Source organism: Pholcus phalangioides, unplaced genomic scaffold (assembly GCF_987345545.1).
Source record: "Pholcus phalangioides strain wild (caught in Gottingen) unplaced genomic scaffold, Ppha-v1.0 ptg000014l_1, whole genome shotgun sequence".
Classification (NCBI taxonomy): Eukaryota; Metazoa; Arthropoda; class Arachnida; order Araneae; family Pholcidae; genus Pholcus; species Pholcus phalangioides.
The window spans coordinates 3513934-3536267 of NW_028301607.1; the positions used below are offsets into that span (position 1 = coordinate 3513934).

General features: G+C 40.8%; 1 protein-coding gene across 1 annotated transcript in view; it reads right to left on the bottom strand.

The window, feature by feature from the left end:
• Positions 1-1383: 1383 nt before the first annotated feature.
• Positions 1384-22334, bottom strand: part of LOC149077942 (uncharacterized) — a 29323-nt gene continuing 8372 nt past the window's right edge. The window contains exons 4-7 of the mRNA XM_089241422.1: positions 18252-18348; positions 16372-16619; positions 12716-12830; positions 1384-1700 (exon numbers count right to left, since the gene is read on the bottom strand). Coding sequence (XP_089097548.1) covers positions 1466-1700; positions 12716-12830; positions 16372-16619; positions 18252-18348 — 695 coding nt within the window. The 3' untranslated portion in view covers positions 1384-1465. The remainder of the gene's footprint in view (positions 1701-12715; positions 12831-16371; positions 16620-18251; positions 18349-22334) is intronic.

A 22334-nucleotide genomic window follows, 5' to 3' on the forward strand; every position in this document is an offset into this window, starting at 1 on the left:
GAAGAAAAATTTACCTGCCACTCCTTATATTGTGAGTTTGGGTGACATATTTTAGTGACTTCTGAAGTGGGGTGATGAACGTGTCTCTCATATAAGCCGGTTACAACGCTGAGTTCCATTGGAAAAATTGTCTATATGTGTGGCCCCTCTTACTTTGAATGTAGAGTTCTGGAACGTCTTCTAGTTTGCTGTTCCAGGTCAACTTGGATCTTATGCTTTAGGAGCTGTGTTTTAAATTTTTGCAACAAAAATAGTATTTAACTGGACTCTGGTGGGAGACATTTGCCGAAAGCCACCCACGATTTAGGATGGGGGGGGGGAGGGGTGTCAACAATTTTAACGAATTTTGAGAGACCAAAAGAAAAATTTGTATGTTTATTTCTGAATAAATGTTTTTTTTTTGTATTTAAATAGTGCTGCCATCTGTATTCTGCAAATTCGAAAGTAAACAACGTACCAATTCATTTTGACTGGAATTGTTGTACTACTAAACCACACATGTACCTCGTTAATATTCCTCTGCGGAACGTCTAACGAATTGATACATATTGGAATGTGCGAACTTGCGGGGGGGGGGGGGACCTTCCAAAGCCTCCTAGAAGTACTAGGAGTACTAGTAGTAATAGTAGTATCTAGGAGGCTTTGGACCTTCCCGTAACCGTAAGGAGCGTTACAACAATGAAGCACAGTTTTTTCCTGATGGGGGGGGGGGGGTGTGGTCTCTCGATTCAACCTCGACGTAGGTGGACAAATCCCAGGCGCCAGGTTGACTGAAAAATTGGTACTGATGCCTAAAATGTTCTTTGTGTAATTACTAAATTTCAGGCTGAGAGCAGCACAAAATGTTTGGAACTATGCCTTAAAAAGTGATTTTGGCGCCTTCTTCTTTGCGATTTGTTCAGCCCTGGCAAAGCATAGTCGATGGCGTATAGACTTTATTAGAGAAGTATGTCTCAGCGCTGAATTCGTTTTTCCTCTTATTCATGAAGTATCTTGCAGAAATGATGATGCAAATTAGGCTGAAATGAGTGTTACGGTATGCGGGGCCCCATCAAAGCAACGTTACTGCGCTAATAAGAAGCTCAACAAAGTATTAAAGTATGCGCGATCTGTTTGGTCTGGCAGTTTGGCCCTGACCCTGCAATGTTTCCCCACGAATTCCCACTAAGCTTTACGCACGTGGGCGGAGATACGGGGGGTTGTGCCCCCCCCCCCTGCGTCAAAGGTGGAGTCGGCTAATCTAATATATATATCATCATCATGCTCCTCCCCCCCAACAATAATGAACGTGCTCCCCCAGACTTCCAAATCTATCTGCGCCTATGATCATGTGATTTACTAAAATAAATGCAAATTTCTTAATGAATTCATAGGTACGGTGGATTTATAATTAACAACTCCAGATGGTCACTTTATTGCCAATATTTACACACAAACCCAACAAAAAAACGGACGAGTTCGAGTTTCAGCAGGATCTGGTGCGCCATATACTGTAGATGACCACAAGTAGCAGCAACGCGACATTGGAGGCATTCATTCCAGGTGCTGAATTCGCGCAGGTGTACACCCAGTGTTCACGGCACAAGAAGTCCCTGTCGTGCGGTATGACATCATTCGCTGCTTGGACGTCGATCTCCCTCTGGTCGTAGCAATGGACGCGGACGGCGTTCTGGACGCAGTGGCGGTAGTTCCAGGTCGCGCTGTGGGAACAGAAACACATAACTAGAACTCGGATTATATGCACGTAAAAAAAGTGGCACGATATGCACTATAAACGCTGAAATCTGCACTAAAATTACTGAAATATGTATAAGTACTAAAAACAAATATGAAATATGTACTAAAATCAAATATGAAATATGTACTAAAAACAAATATGAAATATGTACTAAAAACAAATATGAAATATGTACTAAAAACACTCTGAAATATGACCTAAAAACAAACCAAACACACAGAAACATGTACTAGAAACGATGACATATGTCACTAAAAAAACTCTGAACTATGCGCTAAAAATGCTGAAATATGCACTAAAAAACACCGAGATATACATGAAATCCTTGGTGCCGGTTATGGCAAGTAAGGAGACGAAACGACCTTTTCGGAAGACCGTCGACTATCGATGTCATCGATACGTCACTTGTTTCACATTTGTGTCAGAGAACGGGCAGCATATTCTCTTCTTTTCTTGGACTATAGCTGTGTTTATGACTGACTGGTCATCCATTAGAATGGGTTCCCCTATACGAAGGTGCTTTTCCACTCAACCAACCCTCATGGTAGGATTCATCACGACGGTATCGACGTAGGATTCATCAAGGACGATACAGATTCCGCAGCGTCTGAAGCACCAGTGGATTACGAGGAGGTCGTTCCGTCTCCTTGATTGCCGTCATCTGCACTGACGATGTCTATTGCAAGAGTGGATGAAACAAGTTCTTTGTTAACAAGATTAACTTAAAGGCCGGTCGTAGTCCAGGCTCTGTCCCTGGTGGGATGTAAGCCATTTACCCGGAAGGGTTGGACCACGCTGGAGAGGGCCAGCCACGCCGGACGGGAGGGCCTGGAATCCAAGTCCCCCGGTCCGGCGCCTCCGGCCCTCGACTCTAAGATTGGTGCTCCAGGCCGTAAGCAGGCCGTGATGCCTGGTCCCCTTACTCCCATTGCCCGGAGCAGCCTCGGCCCACAGCTTCCCCCCACCCAGGGCAAGCCCAGGAGGGCCTCACAAACCCAGTAGACGCCGACGCCGCCCCCAATCACCCCCTCGGACGCCGATCTAAAAACCCCCAGAAAAAGTTTTATTGTTGCAAATTCAAAAATATACAATATATACAAAATGTACTCGTTCCCTTCTGACCGCTTACGGCGTGACAGGTGCCCAGAGTGGGCGCGGTCTTTATACAGAGTACTGCCGTTGGTCATGTTTTACGAAACAAGATTAACTGGCGGAGTTCTCAACCCACCAGCCTTTCCATTGGTGGTCGACTGGTCATAGTGACGAACTCTCACGAGGTCCCGGGTTCGAACCCCGCCGGCACCACAGTGGTGGTTGGCTGAAGTTGGTTTCCTGTGATTCCCAACTTCGAGGCGCGAATGCGTGCCGATTTCCCCGTTAAAAAGTCCCGCCAAAGAGAACAACAAGAAACGCTGTAAAAATATTCAATCAGTAAACTTCACTTCTGAAATATATACGGCAGCACTGAAAAATCAGACATAAGACAGAGCTAGATACTCCAGTTACCATATTCAAAAATTGAAAAAGGGGGACGACTGCACGTACACCTATAGTAATTTAACTTTCCCAATTTTCAAAATAGATGGCGCCATCTTCAACCCGTTTGCTCGCGAGCGCCATCGTGCTCCCTGAAGCACCCCAGAGTGCTCGACGCTCGTGTCCGATTCGGTGGTCGCGAGCACTTGATCGACGTTCCAATCAAACACCTTGAACAAATTGCATTCAATTATGAAATTATCCTGATTTTTCATGCATTTGTATGTTAAACAGTGAAATGTTAGAGGTTGAGGACCTCTGCTTTAAATGAAATCAGAAAGGTGGGCGGTTGGCAACCCTGTTAGGTACACACACTGACGGCACAACTCACTAAGTAGTAATAGCGATGAACCGGGGGTTGTGCACAGTTTGAAAGTCGAGTGAATCGAAAAACAGTTTTTCACCATCATCCAAACAGTGAACCGGGACGTGTCCGGGTGGACCCCTGCCTTAAGACGGCACTGGATATGTATACAGAATATTATTTTGTAAAGGGAGTATGCGGCCTTCATTTTATTGGCACAGGTGGTCCATCGACTTCACCTTATTATCGGCACAAATTGCCCACGAAACGTCAAGACCCCTTGGTCAGACCTCTTCCAAAGCAAACACTCAAAGAGAAACATAACGGAAAGAAGTCATCGAGAAAGTGTTTGAAAAAAAAAAATTGAACTGATGCAGTCGAATCCCGTTATAACGAACTCAAAGTGACCGGAGAAATCCCTTCGTTATAACGAAATTTCGTTATAAAGGAATTCCAGGTTCATACATTGTTCCTATGTTAACTTATCTGGGGGAGTAGAAAAGTTTTTGTTAAAACGAGATTTTCGCTATAACGGTATTCGTTAAAACGGGATTCGACTGTATAAATGGTGGAAGTTTTGGAAAAGTATAAGCCTTAAAGTACAAATACTCATTCTCAAATTCCCCCCCCCCCCTCTTTAAAATCAAATTGCCCTCCTGTGGGGGAGTGCGCCCCTCGTTGGGAATTACCGATCTAACCTAAAGAAAAGCAATATTATACTCTTCGAATTTCTTACAGATCGATATATTACGGTAAGGGGCCGTTCAAGCTGGGCCGCAACTGGGGGGGGGGGGGGAGCTAGCGGGTCTCGTGTCCCGGGTGCTGGCATCTAGTTGCGGCCCTGCGTTCAAGTATTACGTCAGCAAATTTTTAGCCATTTCTGACCCCCCCCCCCTTGTCAGCAAAATTTCGTCAGCACTGCCCCCTACCTGCTAACGCAAATTAGTGGGATCAAAAACGTACGCGGGCGAGGGGCGTGGGGGCCTCATGTGCCTCCCCCACCCCAGACGAAAAAAAAAATTTAAAAATTTCGAAAGCAAATACCCTTATGTGTGTGTTATTATAATCAGTTTCTATTAATTTGAATGCGCTAATTGAAGGGTAAGAACTCAAAATTCGTCTTTAATTCATTGCGACCCACCCTTTAAGCCATATATGAAAAAACCCTTGACCCCGCGGACCAAATGTGGCCCTGAAGGTTATCTGATGTGGCTTGCCCCCCCCCCCCAAACCTAATTTTGTAAAAAATAGGCACATTCACAAATCACTTAAATGAACCATGGCACAATTCCAGAGCATTTAAGTGACCCGTGGCACATTTTCAGACAACTGAAGTAGACCTCAAAGATCACTTTCACATTCAAAGATCACTTAAGTAACCCCCGATACAGTTCCAGAACACTTAAATGATCCGTGGCATATTTATAGAACCCTTGAGTGACACGTGGCATATTTGTAGAACCCTTGAGTGACACGTGGCACAGTTTTAGAGCACTTAAGCGGCCTCCACACAGTGCGGTTCTACATCACTCAAGTTACCCGCGGAACATTCCCAGATTACTTAAGTGATCCGTGGCATAATTACGGATCGCTTGAGTGATGCGTGGCACTGTTCCAGAGCACCTAAGCGGCCCGGACACATTTCCAGAGCACTTGAAGGATGCGTGACACATTTAGAGATCACTAAAGTAGCTGTCATCAAAAGTCAGCAAATCGGAAACCCCCTGCTCCCCATCGATGCTGACGTGTAATACTTGAATTACCCCTAAATGTGATAAATCCGATCATTATACATAATAACCGTTTATTCGACTTGCATTTTGGTAAGTTTGATAAATTTCCCTAAATTCATCACTTTTACCGTCGATTATGCATGGTACTCAAGTGTAGTTGGTACATTTAATATGTACTGAAAAAATTATAATTTTACCGGTGATTATATGCATAATACTCCAGCGTCGTGTCGTTGGTAAACATGCACGCGATAATGAGGTAATAATAACAATTCGCACATGTATCATCATATGGGGGTAAGATCGTAAAATTTGTTATCGTTATATCGGGGTCCGATTATTTTCATCACACGTACTAAACTCATTTGTAATTTTTTTCATATTTATTATCGCCAAAATAATATTCGCTTACACTTGAAAAATTTCCAGAACTGGCCCTGGTCACTCGCACGTTTGTATACTGTTTTGCTCACTCATATACTTGCTCTAAGTCACTCTTTTGGTCGCTCACTGACATGGTTCCTTGTTTTATAGGTCTTGATTTGATTGATCATTTAAACGTTTGCACATGCTCTAGGTTCATTCTTTGGTCATTCACATGCTTTCGCCCTTTCTAGGCCCACTCTTTCAGTTACTCTCATGCTTACACTCTCCAAGTTTCTCTTTTAGTCATTCGCGTACTTGCTCACAGTTTTGGCCATTCACATATATGCACACGTTCTAGGCCACTCTTTTAGTCGCTCACTGACATGGTTCCTTGCTTTATAGGTCATTCATTTGATTGATCATTTACACGTTTACACATGCTCTAGGTCCATTCTTTGGTCATTCACACGTTTACATGCACTGTAGGTCACACAATGACCTGGGAACTCGATTTTTAAGTCATTCATACGCTTACTCACGCTCTAAGTCACTGTTTTGCTCACTCTCACCTGCTTGCAAATTCTCTAGGTCACACTTTTGGGCCACTCACTGACCTAGCCCCTTGCTGTCGGGGCAGAGGAAGATTATACATTGGGGTTTTTCATATTTTGCCGTCGTTCTCCCATTCTATTAATTTTCTTGGCTATTCATTCCTCAAATTTTCCGCCCCATGAACTTTCTGGACTGGGTTATAGCCCGCCAAGTCCCCCCCCCCCTCCCGCGGTAAATACGCCATTGCCTAGACTCTGTGACTCAACAGATGGATTAAAAGTGGAGTACGACCCATCTCAGGATCCCCCTGTGACCCAAGTTTGGGTCGGGACCCATATCGTAAGAACCCCTGGATCAGGCAGTATGATTTTTGAAAGCATGAAAATTGGTAAACAAGTACAGGGTGTCTCAGATATTCGTAAATAGTTTAAAAAATCATAAAGATTGATGGGATTGGTAACCTCTCGACAATCAGGCCGTGTACTGGTCCGGCCCGTCCAGTAATCCGGCGTTTTTTTAGGCGGGTTTCCTTCGAGCATAGAAGAGAAAACATGTTACCAGTGCCGCATGGGCACACCCGGGTACGGCCCGGGGGCCTCAAGAGAAGAGGGGCCTCAGAAAAACGAGAAGTGGTTGAATGTTTCGAGAAGTTTTCAGCTAGCGCCTCAGAAAAACCACTTGGCCCGGGGGCCCATGATGCTCATAAGGCGGTCCTGCATGTCACTACATGTCTTTGCACAGAACTTTATACAGTCTACGCTAGCTATAACGACCCCACGTTATAGCGACCATTCCATTACAACGACCGGTAGGATAATCTCAGTGATGCACCCCTGATCCAGCCTATTTGCCACACAGGTTAATTGTTGTACGGACGTCGCCATCCCACTCAGTACAGATCTGACTGGGCGAGACGGAAATGTTTCCCGGATCGAGAGCCAACGGAGCCAGATTCTGGGCGGGGGGGGAGGGGGGTAACACCCTCTCTTAATATCCGTCGTGTGTTTTTTAGCCATAGCTATAGAGTTACATTCGTTGGCCGGTAGTCGTTGACCTTTTTCCAGTCACGAGCACTGCCTGTACCCATCATCAAAAGAACAGCACCCTTACAGCATGTTTGACATACAAACGTATGAAATCAGGATAATTTCAGTCTTTGAATGCAGTTTGTTCGAAGTGTTTAATTGGAACATTGATCAAGTGCTCGCGAGCACGAAATTGGACACGAGCATCGACCACTCTGGGTTCTTCTGGGAGAACCGTAGTGCTCGCGAGCAACGGGAGTGTCGACTGCATTATTTCAATAGGCTTTTTCTCTCCATTGCCTTCTAGTAATGCCGGATTAGCGAGAGTCTACTGTATTTGAATGCAGTTCGCGAAAAAGTTATTCTCACGATGGGAGGAGGGGAGGTGATGGCTTTTGATACAGAAAAATAATAGTTCAAACTTTTGTCGATAGAAGGCACTGTACGGAAGCAAATCACTTTCAATAAGCAAACCAGAGTCCTATAAAATATAGGATGTACGATTAAAGCCAATTCCTGAATTTTCCTGTAACTGGTGTTTCCATTGTGATGCTGACAATGGTGGAGGAAGCACTATTAGAGAAGTGACCACCTTTGCCACGGATCGCCAATTGAAGCTTTACGAACGTTTCGGACACCGAAGAGATTGAAGATGGGTTCAGGTCCAAAATTCTTTGATTTCATCTTTTGCAGCGCTCTCTGTTGATGAAAATTTCAAGTACGTAATTTTTTTGTTGAAATTTTTTGAAAAAGAACTTCTCCCCCTTACCAAAAAGAATCCTTCCCTCGTAAAAATATTATTTGCATATAACATTCAAATATAATAATTCCATTAATCTTTGAATTTTTAAACTATTCACAAATTAATAAGGCATAATATTATATGAATTAAAATTCATCTTGCAAATCTGCAAGTTGTAGGTAGCAATTGTTACCAGTTTCCGCAGACGGTATCTCGGTATCTCGCGGTTTAGTCCGGTGTTTCACAAAGTGAGCGGAAGAAGCTCTGGATTTTGTACAGGAGCTTGAGTTAGGGCGGTGGAATGTTCCTGGGGGTACGGTATCAGCTACGGGTGCAACATAGGATCGTATGGGTTAGATTGCGTTGGGGGGGGGGGGAGCAAAAAATATCTGAAGAAGGGGGCGATGTGTGTGTGTGAGACAAAAAAAAGATGAGGAAACTATGGTACAGTCTATCCAAAAAGCGTATCAGAATTTTAATAACGTAGCTTTCTGTATTTTTTAACAATTTCTATCAAAAACAGAAAGTTTTTACTTTCTAAAAACACTCTCTATAAGAAAACGATAGAAAAAAAAAAAAAACCAATATATAAGATATACAAATTTGTTTATGAATCTAATGCTAAAAATATAGAAGTATTTTGTTTGGAAACACGTCTATATATATACGCACTCTGTCCCAAATTGTTTGCACAACAGACCTCTCTGCAACTGTTGCAATTTTTACATACTTTCAATCACAAAAAATTTTCTTAATGGCGTGCATTTACTTGAAATTTGTTTGACAAATTGCATAAAAAAAAAAAAAAAAAATAAAGAAATTAACTTTTCGTACATCAGCAGCACACGGCGGGTATTTGTCGTATTCAGCTGGGCAAAAAATATTTTTTATATCGAAAAATTGGTGCATTAATTACATTAGTTTATCATGTTATTGCACTTTCGAAGTAATATTTCTTTGGGAAATATCCTTTTTCGGTAATACAGGGTGTATGAAAAACATTGTAACATGTTAATTATATAATGAAACGCTAGTGATTACTTGTCTGCAGGGCCAGCTTAAGCAAGGGGTGTGGTGTACCAGGGTGGCAGCCTAGGTTTTTGTTTAGGTACATAAATTTTTGGAATTTTGAGTTATAAAAAATTTACGAAACACCAGCGCTTGTCACTCTTTTTCTTTGTCAGCAAAGACCTTAAGAGAACAGACAAGGGCCTTGACAACACATGTAACAACAGTGTTGACCTGGAGCCGTAATAACAGAATCGAGAATGAACTCTATCAAACAGGGCAAGTGGGCATTTCGGTGCCGCCCCCACCCATTAGCTTTTCAAGGGGCGGTCAAATAAAGGCAAATGAATAATTCAGGTTCTCACTTGTCCAGGTCTTGGAGCACCAGAATGTGGAAAATAGATCATCTGACATAATGAAGAACGATGAAATACATCTCTGCACGGAAAACGGGATGTTTTGTGAAAAACAGGACGTATGGTCAAGATCATTTTGGTTTGTAAACGATGGTTTGCGGCTCTAGACGGATAAGAATCAGGTTTTCCCCACATTCCCCTACAGCAGCGGCTCTCTACCGTGGGAGCCCTTGGGGCTCTGTGTGCACTCCTCAGGGGCTCCGCGGCCACTCGAGAAAAATAAAAAAAAGCAGTAAATTTGTAAAAAAAAAAATAATTATAATTTTTTTAAATAATAAAAATGAATTAGTAACTTTGATGAATAAAAATAAATAATAAGCTTACGGGCTCTCCGCTATAGAAATTACATGCTAGCAAGTGCTCCGCGGGTCAAAGTGCAGAAAAATACACCTATGTGCGCCGCGTGCTCAAAAAACCCAATTAGAAAGCTGTTGCCTTCCCTGCCTCTTGTCAGGCCAAAAAAAAACATTTCCAAGTGCAATATTTGCTGAAATAATTTGAATTCCCAAATCAGAGAAATGTTGGGGGGAAGAGCGGCGTATAAACTAACGGAAAACGCTTCTTTACCTCATTTATGAAAAATTTGAAAAACTCTAGATCATAGTTTCCCCATAGCCCCCTTCTTCAGAAATTTTTTTCTCCCATCGCCCCCCCCCCCAACGATATCTAACCCATAGGATCCTATGCTATACCCGTAGCTTCTACCCTCCCCCCCCCCCAGAACTTTCCATCACCCCAAGGGGGCGTTAACGCCCAAGTTAGGAATCACTGCTCTAGACGATGGGGTCATAACCTATGGGTCGTGACCCAAACTTGGGTCGCTGGAGGCTTCTTCGGAGGCTCGTACCCACCTACAGCCACAGATTCTTGAGCTATAGGTCATAATCCAATCTGCATTCGTAGGGGCTTCCGAGATGGTTCGTAGAAATCCACTCACGGCCAGGGATTCGTGAGCTATGGGGTCGCGACCCTAACTTGATTCGCAGACGCTTCCGATATGGGTCGTGGAAATCCACTTAGTCCTGTTGTAAATACACTTTTTGCTTCACTGGTTTCACCAGTTTCGAAAAACAAACAGTCCCGTGGGTCGCGAAGTCGATTTTGCTGTTGATTTCGAGTTGTGGGTGTGAAAAAAGGTTAAGAACCCCCGCTCTAGATGTTCATAATCGATAATCGAAAATTATGAAATATCCAAAATATGTCTTAAAATTTAGAAAATATGCTCTATCACGTAAACATAGCGGAATATGCGAAAAAAAAAAATGCAAAGTCATAGAAATGACTATCTACTGTTTTAACACTGGGTAGATTAAACTCACATAAAAACGCGATAAGATTCAGAAATTATTGATATTCAGGGCAAATCGAATCGACATGTTGTAATGTTATTTATCAGCTTTCGAAAATACATATCCGGGCCCTTGCACCAAAACCATGATATTCATGTAATTCACACTTTTCCACACACAAAATTCATACGATGTCACCATTTCCTTTCACCCTTAAAAATAAGGGCTTATCGGAAAACAATCATCATTATCCTCTGATACAGAATGTATAAAAAGTAAGCTTGAAATGGGTACAAACACAAATCCACTCTATGGCGACTCCATTCTCGGCCAAGGCCGATCTATTTAAAAACGAACCTGTCCGGTTGGTGGTCGAGTGACCACGTGCGTGGGTCTTCGTGGAAACGTTATACAAGCGAGTAAACCTCGTTATAGCGGCTATTAAGTAATAAACATCTTCCGGTTTCACAAATTCTTTTTTCTTGTTTCCACTACGAACATAAATAGACCGCTGAGCTTGACCACGGCTTAATGGAAAGTTCAATGAAAGGAAGTGTGTGTGTGTGTGTGTGTTTGGTTCTCTATATTACGGCGTCCTTGACCCGAGACCCGTAATGGTATTATTAGAGATCGGTGCCGTTGTCTCTTTCTTTGGAGAATAGGGGCGGTGGGTCCGTTTCTCATTGTTTCCGGCCGTGGACGGTTCTCGAATACAATGGGCAGACCTGTTTTCCAAGATGCGAAAAGATGATCGATAGAAAATACATCTGGTGCTAAAAGGTTTCGGACTTGAGAAAACAGCTTGACCGAGAACTACATTTTTTATTTTGGGCGAGAAACTTCAACTTTTTATGTGATCGCAAACACCAGCTGCAACTGAGGGTAGTCAGCGCTGCCGTCTTAAATTATGGGCCCACCAAGAGCGTAGCGAAGGGGGGGGGGGGACTTGGGGGTCTGGTCCTCCCCCGAAATGTGAGAAAATGACCGGTAAAAAGGGAAAGAGATGGCCAAATCTATTTCTATTGTTCTACCACTTTGTCCCCCCCCCCTTGAACGAAATTTCTGGCTACGACCCTGGGGCCCCACCCGAATAATAGAGGGAAAAGCCTAAAAAATGAGACCTAATTGAGATTTTCCAGAGTAAACATGTAAGCAGTAATGTAAAAAATGTAAGCAAAAACATGTAAACATTTTTAACCAGGTAAGGCCTGAGAAAACTCACTTTTGGCCTATGATACTTTTAAGACGGCCTTGGCAGTCTGGCCTGCAGTATTTAAAATCCGCGCATGATACAAAGGGCACAATAACCTGCTGAGTTGTTTGCTTCCTAATCCGGAAGGCAGCCTGAGGCGGATTTATGTTATGGTTTTGCTGTCTGCGGGTTACACTTGAAATTGCTTTTACAATCGGAAAAATATAGTTCGATGGGGAGAGTTCTTTTCCAGGACAGAAGCCCTTTTGGCAAAGTTATCTGCAATAAATCCCGTGAGAAGTTATTGAATCGTTTACAAAATCAAAATCGTTATCAAAATTTGTTTTAACACATTTCTAGAGTACTTGAGCTTCCCTGAAACGTTTCAAGATCATTTGAAGGACCCGCGGAACATTCGGAGGTCACTAAAATGGATCTCTAGAGGACTTATCAACAGGTAGAATGTTAGTTCAGGTGCCCACAAACTAGCGAAAGGTTTTTCTTGTTTTCGGGACACCGAGTAAGATGCGATTAAGAATATTTCATATTTTTATAAAGTGTGGTTGATGACGTAAGCATTATTCAACCCCCCCCCCCCGCCATCACAAGTCAGAAAACCTGAACTTCCCCTCCCCCCACTCCTATCGATGCTGACGTAGTACTTTAATTATCCCATAGCTGCAAAAACAATCTGGTGAGTGAGCTGAAAAGTTCAGGTCAAAATTGAGATATTCTCTGTCCAGACGTTTTCTTGAGTTGCTAAACTTAGCTAAACTTCACCCTATGAGTGAAATGAATGAAAAGTTTGACTTACCAGCACGTCTTCCTGAGTCGCTCTTCTCCATCTCTAGCACCCAGTGCCTGGTCCCTTTCGTACTGATGGCGATCTAAACATCCTCTCATCTCTTCGTTAGCCCTGGCATTGCATCCTAGGTGTGGAAAAAAATTGTTAATAAACGGTGTCACGCTGAAGGCTTTTCTTTATGACAACAACAACAGCAGCTAGAAAAACCATCTTAAATATTTACAGAGAAACCTCTCTCAGAGAGCCACTCCCACGCCACTCCCAGAATACCGACCCTTCGAAGAAGTGGCCCTTAGTGGCGAACGAATGTAATCGGAAAATTCTAGACCTATTGGTAGGGGGCCATTCAGAGAGGCTTCGATCTCATTCTGACAGTCACTTCTTAATTTCGAGCACCGCAACCCACAAAAATAACTGAATTGGTCTTGGCCAGCAGTGGTGCTCAAAGTGAGCTTTGATACCCCTACGGGCGTCACAAACCTTTGTCAGGGGCGTCGTGGTGATTTTTTCTTATTAATGTGTGTCTATTCAAGACCATGAAGTGGTCATTTGTTAGACTATTCTGGGGAGCCGCGGATGCACGTCCACCAGGCCAATGGAGACACGGAAGACAAAAGTTTGAGAATCACTGATATGGTAGTCCGGAGCTCAACCGACAAATTTCCAGGGTTGATCGTACGCACCAAGACAAATAACTTTTGCAATGGAATCTTAGACCCTAACACGATTATTTAGTCTGAAACTGCGTTGGCAACGGGAAAACCGGCAAGCCAGCATCAACATATCCAGGTGGTGGATTGGCCGTAGTAGACCGGTGGCATGGTCTGCCCGCTCATCCGACCCGAATCCATTGCCGCGATTCTTATTACTGTCGACAAGATTAAGGCAGGTTAAGTTGCACACTGGAGCGATACTACAAGTAATGCAGCCTGCAACTCGACACAGATTGATAAAAAAAAAAACCTCTCGGTCCAGTGTGGAATGTGCCTAACTCATAGACTTAAGATATAAATAGACCGCGCACGCTATTCATAAAACTTGTCGAACGTGAAGAAAAGATGAGCAGTATTGTCGGGGAAAGAACAGGTTCTGCGCTATTACATTTGGCGCGTTTTCGCAGAAGCTAGGATGTTGCTGTAACGAAATTTGACTCAATTCGATCAAGTTGATGAAAACTTTCCTTCATTTTTTCAATGAATTTCACTCATTTTTATGTGAAATATTTACGGAGTATCAGATTTGAAAAAATAAATTCTATAAAATAAACAAATATTGGAAAACGGAACAACGTATATGTTGTAAAGCCGAATTCATTTATATTTTTAAATATTCTCTTCATTCACTTTGTCGCTTTTAATTTCGAAAATTTATTTATACTAGGGGTTATTAAAACAAAAATATATCTTTCCAGAACATTACAATTACTCTATATACTCATAATTAATGTATAATTAATTATAATGCATCATATTATGTTATGTAATGTAACACATTCACACTCATACCATATTCAGTCATGAAATAATATTCAAACAATAAGAAAAAGTTTCATTTCTAACATTCCTGAAAAACCTTTTATAACCTCATCACACAAAACTGTAAACACTTACATAATATTTCAGGATTAAAATAGATTTTACTCAAGAAAATTACAGAATCTCATCATCAATTTCTCTAAATTATAAGAATTAAAATTCCATGTAGAGTATATATGTAATAATTTAAAGTATGTATATATATATATATATATAATATTTTAGGATATAATATTTCATATATATAATATAATATTTACACATGTCACACATATATATATATATATATATATATATATATATATATATGACATATGTAATCTCTTCGCTCCAAAAGTATGCATATGTTAATCTTAATTTAAGGTATTAAATCGTTTTTAGAATGATTCTTTTTCAAGATAACATCTGAGGTACACAATATATGACTTCAGGTCTTAGTACAGATATTGACTCAAAAAATCAATTGAATAATTAATTTCCTTGTTTGAAGCGGCAATTTCACATACAACAAACATAAATTAATGAATAAAAAAATTTCTTTTCTGTAATAGTTTTATCTCAGGTGTGAAGAGGGGGTAAAAATACTATTACTTTTAGAGGTTGTTATGCATTTTTATGCAAAACTGCAATTGTCTAGAGGGGGGGGGGGAGTTTTCCTCACATTCTATTTAAATAGAATATTTTTCATAAATTTCTCCTTCTGAAAAGCATATTTTCTTCCAAGTTGAGCAAAACTCGAATGAACTCACTAGCTCGCCAAATCTCGCCAAATCTTGCGGAGACGTATATTTCAGTTAAAACTTCATAAAACTCACAATTTCAATCATTTATTGCCAAAAATTCTATTAAAACATTTAATAATGATTCATGACATTTGAATTTTACCAAAACTTGGAACTTTAATTGAATTAAATCCAAAATGGAGTCGTTAAAAACTGAGATTACGTCAGAAATCCATTGCATCGTCAATTTAATATTCCAATTTTTAATTTATAAGAAGAGGAATACGCAAAAAAGTATTCCCTTGTGAAAGGATACTGGTCCCCCTTTCCTAAACCGCTCAGAACATCCGAAAGCTGCGCAAGTGTTGGCCATTCTAATCAAAAATAAGACAGCGCGTGTAGATTGTCATACAAATAGCCATAAGGAAAGCATTGCCAGCGAGATTCCCTGACCAGCCTTTCGACCGGAGTCACGTGACTCCGGATCTTTGCTTCACATTGTAACCCCTCGCGCGCACTCTATAGTATTATTACTCTGTGGCCTAACTCGACACCGGGCCTCTGCCAGCGGGTGCATTATCCCTTCATACGCCGGTGTCAGTTGCGCAACAGTATCCTCGGACGCCAATTTGAGCAGCTACTGTGAGTAATAGCATAGCTAGTTACACTGATATATTTTGTTTTCTCTGGTATTCGTGACCTACCTCTGTTTGTGTACTTGGTTTCCCAATTGAATAAATGTACAGTTGAATCCCGTTTTAACGAATACCGTTATAACGAAAATCTCGTTTTAACGAAAACTTTTCTAAATCGCCCAAATAAGTTTATATACGAAAAATGCAAAAACTTTTAATTCTTTTATAACGAAATTTCGTTATAACGAATTGATTTCTCCGGTCTCTTGGAGTTCATTATAACGGGATTCGACTGTATTTCAACTCAAGGTTCCATAACAAAAGTTATTTGCCTTGATGCGTACGGTCACCCCCCTAGAAGTTTGTCAGTGGAGTTCCGGACCACCCTATAGTAACACTGGATTACAACCGATTTAAAACATATTAGTAATCAGCACACCAAGATCTGACATCAGCAAAAAATAACGCATCCAGAGTTATTCGCCACGTTAAATGCATGCCTATGGACAGGGCCATCTTAAGAGCATCATGGGGGGAAGGGGGCATGGCCAAGATTCGGGAACTTTGCTGGATTCAACATGGAAATGAACTGGAGGATCAGGTTTAATTTTCATTTCTTGGTGGTAAAATTACATTGTTTATTGGGCCTTAACAATTTCTTACTACGTCGAATTCTTTGCTAGCGATTCCTTATGACTCGAATTGACTGGTTTTGACATTGGCGACTTTTAGCGTCAACTTTTTTGTTACGTCTAATAGTAGAGAAAAAGTACCTGTGACGAAAGGAGAGTCCCCTGTAAGCGGTGAGCTTCTATACGCATGGACCAGTGAACCTTCTGCCACGAGTCCATTGCCGCCGCTGCCGCTGCCAGAACCTTGGCTCAAGTCTTCGGGTTTCGGACAAGCCCAGATCATGCTTCCAGCTCTGTCCAGCAGGTAACTTCCGAAGTACGAGCTTTCGTCGTCCGAGCATTTCGTCTCGACGACCTCGATTATGCAGTCACGGAACAGCTCGTATTCCCTATAATAAGGATGCAATCATAAATTATACTGGCAATAAGGCTCCATATTCGACACCGCTAATTCTTTGAGATGTGGCAAATGTCGGTGCAACCAAAACTTACCACCAAACCTTAAAAATTATAAATACAAATACAGACAAATTCCTGCCGAGTTGGCTGGAATAAAAGAATCCCATACAAAACATGGATGCCGGATATATCTAAGGGGTCATTCAAGTATTACGTCAGCATCGGAGGGGGGGGGGTTCGGATTTGCTGACTTTTGATGACAAAGGGGGAAGGGTGGGGTGTGAAGGTTGCTTACGTCATCAACAACGATTCCTTTTTGAAGATATGAAATATTTTAAACTGCTGACGGGGGGGGGGGGGGGTCAAAAATGGCTGAAAATCTGTTTACGCAATACTTGAATGCGCCCTAAAATACAGCGGCTCAAATTAAAATCAATCATCTAGACTCATCCTATTATAAACATGGTATTTCTTATACGTGTCAATTGTGGTACAACTCACGACAACCGGTTGTAAGCTATTCCATTGTACATGCTTACACTACTTTCTACCCTTGACCCCTAAAACAGAAGGGGGGGGGGTGGGGCAACTCTTCCTCCGTTATTGATACACTTCTGTAATCTCTGCCAATCTAGATTTGACTTCCTTTCAACTATCACAGTGTATTCTAGTCCTTCTTTTTCCAGTAAATGTTGACAGGTCACCTCATCCTCTTTTATACTCTCTCAATGCTATTTTCTTATCAAGGTACTAATTTATCTCACACCGCAACTCCAGTCATATCGCCATGTGACAATTTCCAACCAGCGGAGTTGGGTGGGAAATGAAGGCACCATTTATATCGGTGGTCACCCCAGGCTCGGTAGGTAAAGAACGTGTTTTCTATGCTCTTTCCTCCAGATCGAATCCGTGGACCCGAACGGTCACCTTCAAGGTGGAAGACGAACATTTTACCACTGCATCATTCGGGCGCACTTATCAAAGTACTGGTCCTAAACGTTGCCTGTGAGCCAGAGACGACGAGAGAAACAAATTCGCGTCTTTCGAATAAAGGTTACGATGTCCTGCGAAACCGGGGATAGGTTTGCCCCAACTAAATTCTTCCCATTGACTTACCACACCAACTGATTCCAACAGGTCTTTGAAAACCATTCTTGTGTTGCCAGCTTTACCCGAAGGAAAGTTACCGACAAAACACTAACGACACTATGATCACTAGAAGAAAACTCGTCCTCCCTCCCCCGAAACATGTTCAACACGATCCTCGGAACTAATGAGAACCAAATCCAAAATAGAAGTACTTACTTCTAAATGCTTCTGATACAAGAGAGTATCGAGTACCGGATTTCAGAAAATCTCTCTCATATTGATGTACAGTCAAAAGGTTCTCCCAATCAATACCCGGATAATCGAAATCCCCTTAATATGTGACAACCCACTCGTGCTTACACATCTAGAAAGTTCCATCATGAATCTTGGAGTTTCGAGATGTAGTTTGGATCCCTATTTGGTGTGGATTATAACAAACTTCTACAGTGACCTTATGGGACTTTTTGTTTTCAAATCAAGATAACGATGGGGGGGGGGGGGTATAATTAATTTATGGTAATCAATTTACTCACTCGCACGATGGTTTCTTGTTTTCGCTCTGGGCCTTCTGCATGTGATTCTCGCATTCTTTTGCTCTGTCCGATATGAAACAGGCCTTGTGTCTCCAATCTGTGATGAAGAAACAAGAATTTCGTTTAATGAATGCAATTCATGACTCAGTCTGTTTCGATATCGAAAATTCATGTCTTGGACGCATATTAGCAAACTTTAAGTATATATACGAGTAAGCAGGAAATTTTGACTCACGTGATTGGTCGCAATGAGTGACGAACAAAATACGTCACTTCCGGTGGAATTTTTGAAACTAAGTTCAAGATGAAGGCAGAATGACATTTAAAAATGGCATAATTTTGTTCTCTTTTTTTACTTTCTCGCGTGGTGTTGCTCCAACCTGGTTCGAAGAACTACCGCATTCCTCGCATTAGCCGGCATGTTGTAAAACTTGAGGGATACAAGCTTTTTGAATTTTGGGGTTTGTTCCGTTTACATCATGGCGGGAAAAGCTAGGTTTAATAGGGGTCAGAATGTGATTAAATCAAGGGGTTCTTAACCTATGGGTCAGGACCCAAACTTGGACCACTAGGGCATCCGAGATGTGCCGTTCAAATCTTACTAGCAGTGAGGGATTCTTGAGCTATGGCTCACGACCCAAACTTGATTCTCAGTGGCTTCCTGGATGAGTCGTACAAATCCACATGCAGTCCCTTCATAAATGCACCTACTGCGTCACTGGTTCTACTAATTTCGAGAAATAAGTAGTCCCATGGGTCGTTAAGATGATCTTGCTGTTGATTTTGTGTCGCGGCCGAAAAAGTTTGAGAACCCCTACATCAAACCAATTCAATCGGTTTTTTAGCATATACTCGAATTTCCCGGCATACTAAAAAATACGGGTATTCCCGGCATGCTTGTCTTCCTCGCCGTTTTCCGGCGTGCTGGGCTATTGCGGGGAATATGGCATTTTAAATTTGACTGTTTCATTTGTTAATTCATCAAAAGGCTGAAAAAGCACCCAGATATTCAGCCGCATGTCTTACGCTGGGATTACAGTATAAAAGTTTCATAAAAGTTTATTTATAAAACTCGAAAAATACAACCAATAAGGTGATCGATTGCATTTGCTAAAATGTTACCAATGCTCTTATTGGTTGCATTTTTCAACTTTTATAAAAGTAGTTTTATCAAACTTTTATAGAGTAATCCTGGCCTAAGGCAGGGATTACACTAAAAACGTTTGATAAAACATCTTTTATAAAACTTGAAAAATTCAACCAATGAGCTCATCGGTTATATTCGAGCAAATGCAACCGGTGATCTTATTTGTTGAATTTTTCAAGTTTTATCTCAAAGAGCTTGCTAATTTTAAACTTCATTTAAATTATTTCTTTCATGAATTCTGAAATTTTTATCAATACTGGAATTATTTCTTTGATTAATTTTAAAATCATTATTTTACAGTTATTTCTCTCATTAATTTTCAATAATTGCTCTCATTAATTTTCAATAATTGCTCTCATTAATTTTCAATAATTGCTCTCATTAATTTTCAATAATTGCTCTCATTACATTTCAATAATTGCTCTCATTACATTTCAATAATTGCTCTCATTACATTTCAATAATTGCTCTCATTAATTCGGGAATTATACATTTTTAATCAATTCTGGAAATATTTCTCATTTCTAGTCGAAAGTTACACATTTTTCATTAATTCCAAAAATGTACATTTTCAATAATTTCGCTGGTATATATTTTATTAATTCTAGAAATGTGTTTTCACAACTTTTATAAATTTTTGTTTAATGTGTTTATATTTTTATATCAATATTTTTCAGCAATCCTGTGAATGCTGTAATGAAATAATAATGACCTAGTGAATGCCGACCCCCGTTCTTGAATACATATATGTTACGGTAAATGTGATAAATTTTGGTTGTTATGTCTGATCGCCACATTTTTATCGGTTATTATGCATAATAACGGACCAAAACGGATTCATCACATTTACCGTAACATAACTTCAGTGGTCGGCTGAAGTTGGTTTTCTGTGGTTCCCAACTTCAAGGCGCAAATGCGAGCCGATCTCCCCGTTAAAAAGTCTCGCCACAGAGAGCAACAGTCCTACAACGGTAAATCATTCAACCATAACACTTCACTCATAGTTAGTAAAACTGGGGGCAGATGACAGCACTACACATAACAAGCATTACACAGAAACAAACTTTACGTCAGGTTGCACTACACGTACACGCACATTCCCGCATGTACCGATTCGTGGGGGGGGGGTTCATGTGTGGTGTAGCAGTAGTAGGTAGGGGCTCGGGGATCCATGGTGTTCTTAAGTCAGCCACCTCGTTGGGCAATTTGCCTGTTGTGGCGTTGTATTTGTATATGAATGTTTGTATATACATTGCTGAAGACAGCTCCTCCTAAAACTCTTAACTCCACAGTTCATGCCAGCGAAGTCATTGATACGTCCATGAAGTGGCGTAACAAATGGATTCATAACCGAAACATACATTTTTGCGACCCACTCAAAAAGGCCTTGAGACCCAAGTTTGGGTTGCTACTCATAGGTTAAGAACTGCTGTCTCGGTTGAAATTTAAAATATGAGCCAACTGGGCCCCTGCTCCGAATTGAACAAGGGACTCCAAATTATTAATTTTCATCGATACGGAAATATTATACAGTCGAATCCCGTTACAACGAACTCCAAGAGACCGGAGAAATCACTTCGTTATAACGAAAAATTTCGTTATAAAGGAATTCCAGGTTTTTGCATTGTTCCTATGTAAACTTATCTGAGGTATCAGAAAAGTGTTCGTTAAAAACGAGATTTTCGCTGTAATGGTATTCGTTGAAACGGGATTCAACTGTACAAAAGTGTCTATACAATATGTGAACTGTATTTCAAGGCCTCAGATCTCCCCAGACACGTTAAAACAGTCCTGTAATCTTGCTCTCAAAAAATAATAAATCCATTCTAAAAAAAATAATAGCAAAGCTTTTACATACAGTGTGTACGAAAAGAAACTTAAGATTGCCTCAATAAAATTCTCTTATTTATACAATGTGTCCCGTAAGTCCTAATTCGACCTATCAACCGTTCGTCGTAGAGGAATAGTTAAAATTTAAAAAAAAAAAATGCTCAAAATGCGTTTAGAATTACCCTGTTCCAGATTCGAAAGTGGAAAATACAATGTGTCACAAAATAAAGAAAACCTAATTTTCTTATGGAAGCCCTGTCCTGAAAGACTACTCAATTAGAAAGTCGTTGCCCTGTCTTTCCTAAGGGGGGGGGGAAACCCCTCACTCTTCCAAGGGAAATTGGAAGGCCAATTCGTTGAGATATTTGAATTCAAAATCTCCGGATAAAATTAATAAAAAGAACAACATAAACGAGGGAAAGTAATGTGTTGGTTCACGTTATTCTTTTTCTGAATTTTCTTCGAATTTCGAATACTTCAGTATACATTGCACTTAAAACCGTGAACTTATTTTTAAGGGCTCAGGAGGGACGGGGCGATAACTTTCTGATTGGAATTTTTAGGACAGGGTGTCCGTATAAATTTTTTTTAAATTTTCTGACAAACTGTATTTTCACCGCTCTCAAAACCAGTACACGGTGATTTCCGAACTCATTTTCAGCACTTTTTAAACAGGAACGTCTACGACGAACGGTTGATGTTTGATGAGATAAAGACCTCATTACAAAATATCCTGTATAATTTTTTGCAACGCGCCATCTATAAATGAAACGCAAGTTTTTTTTTTTTTTACTCCGACTTTTTATGCAAATATTCTGTATTAAACCTATTTAATTTGAACCTAAATTAACAGAAAATATATTTAAATGGCTGAAATAGTACTATTAAAATGTTTCAATTAACAAACTATTAAGCCATCTGGTGTCATATTAAATTATTAAATTTGTTTTCGTTGTCATGCACCTCTTCAGACAAAGCTCTGAAGCTCTGCGATTATTCTGCCTACCTATCCATGGAGGCATTAATAGCGGGAGCATGTGGAAATGCTGAACTAAATACTGCAACCCGGGTTTATCGGTAGAAGGCAAATCAGAAATGTGAAGTCC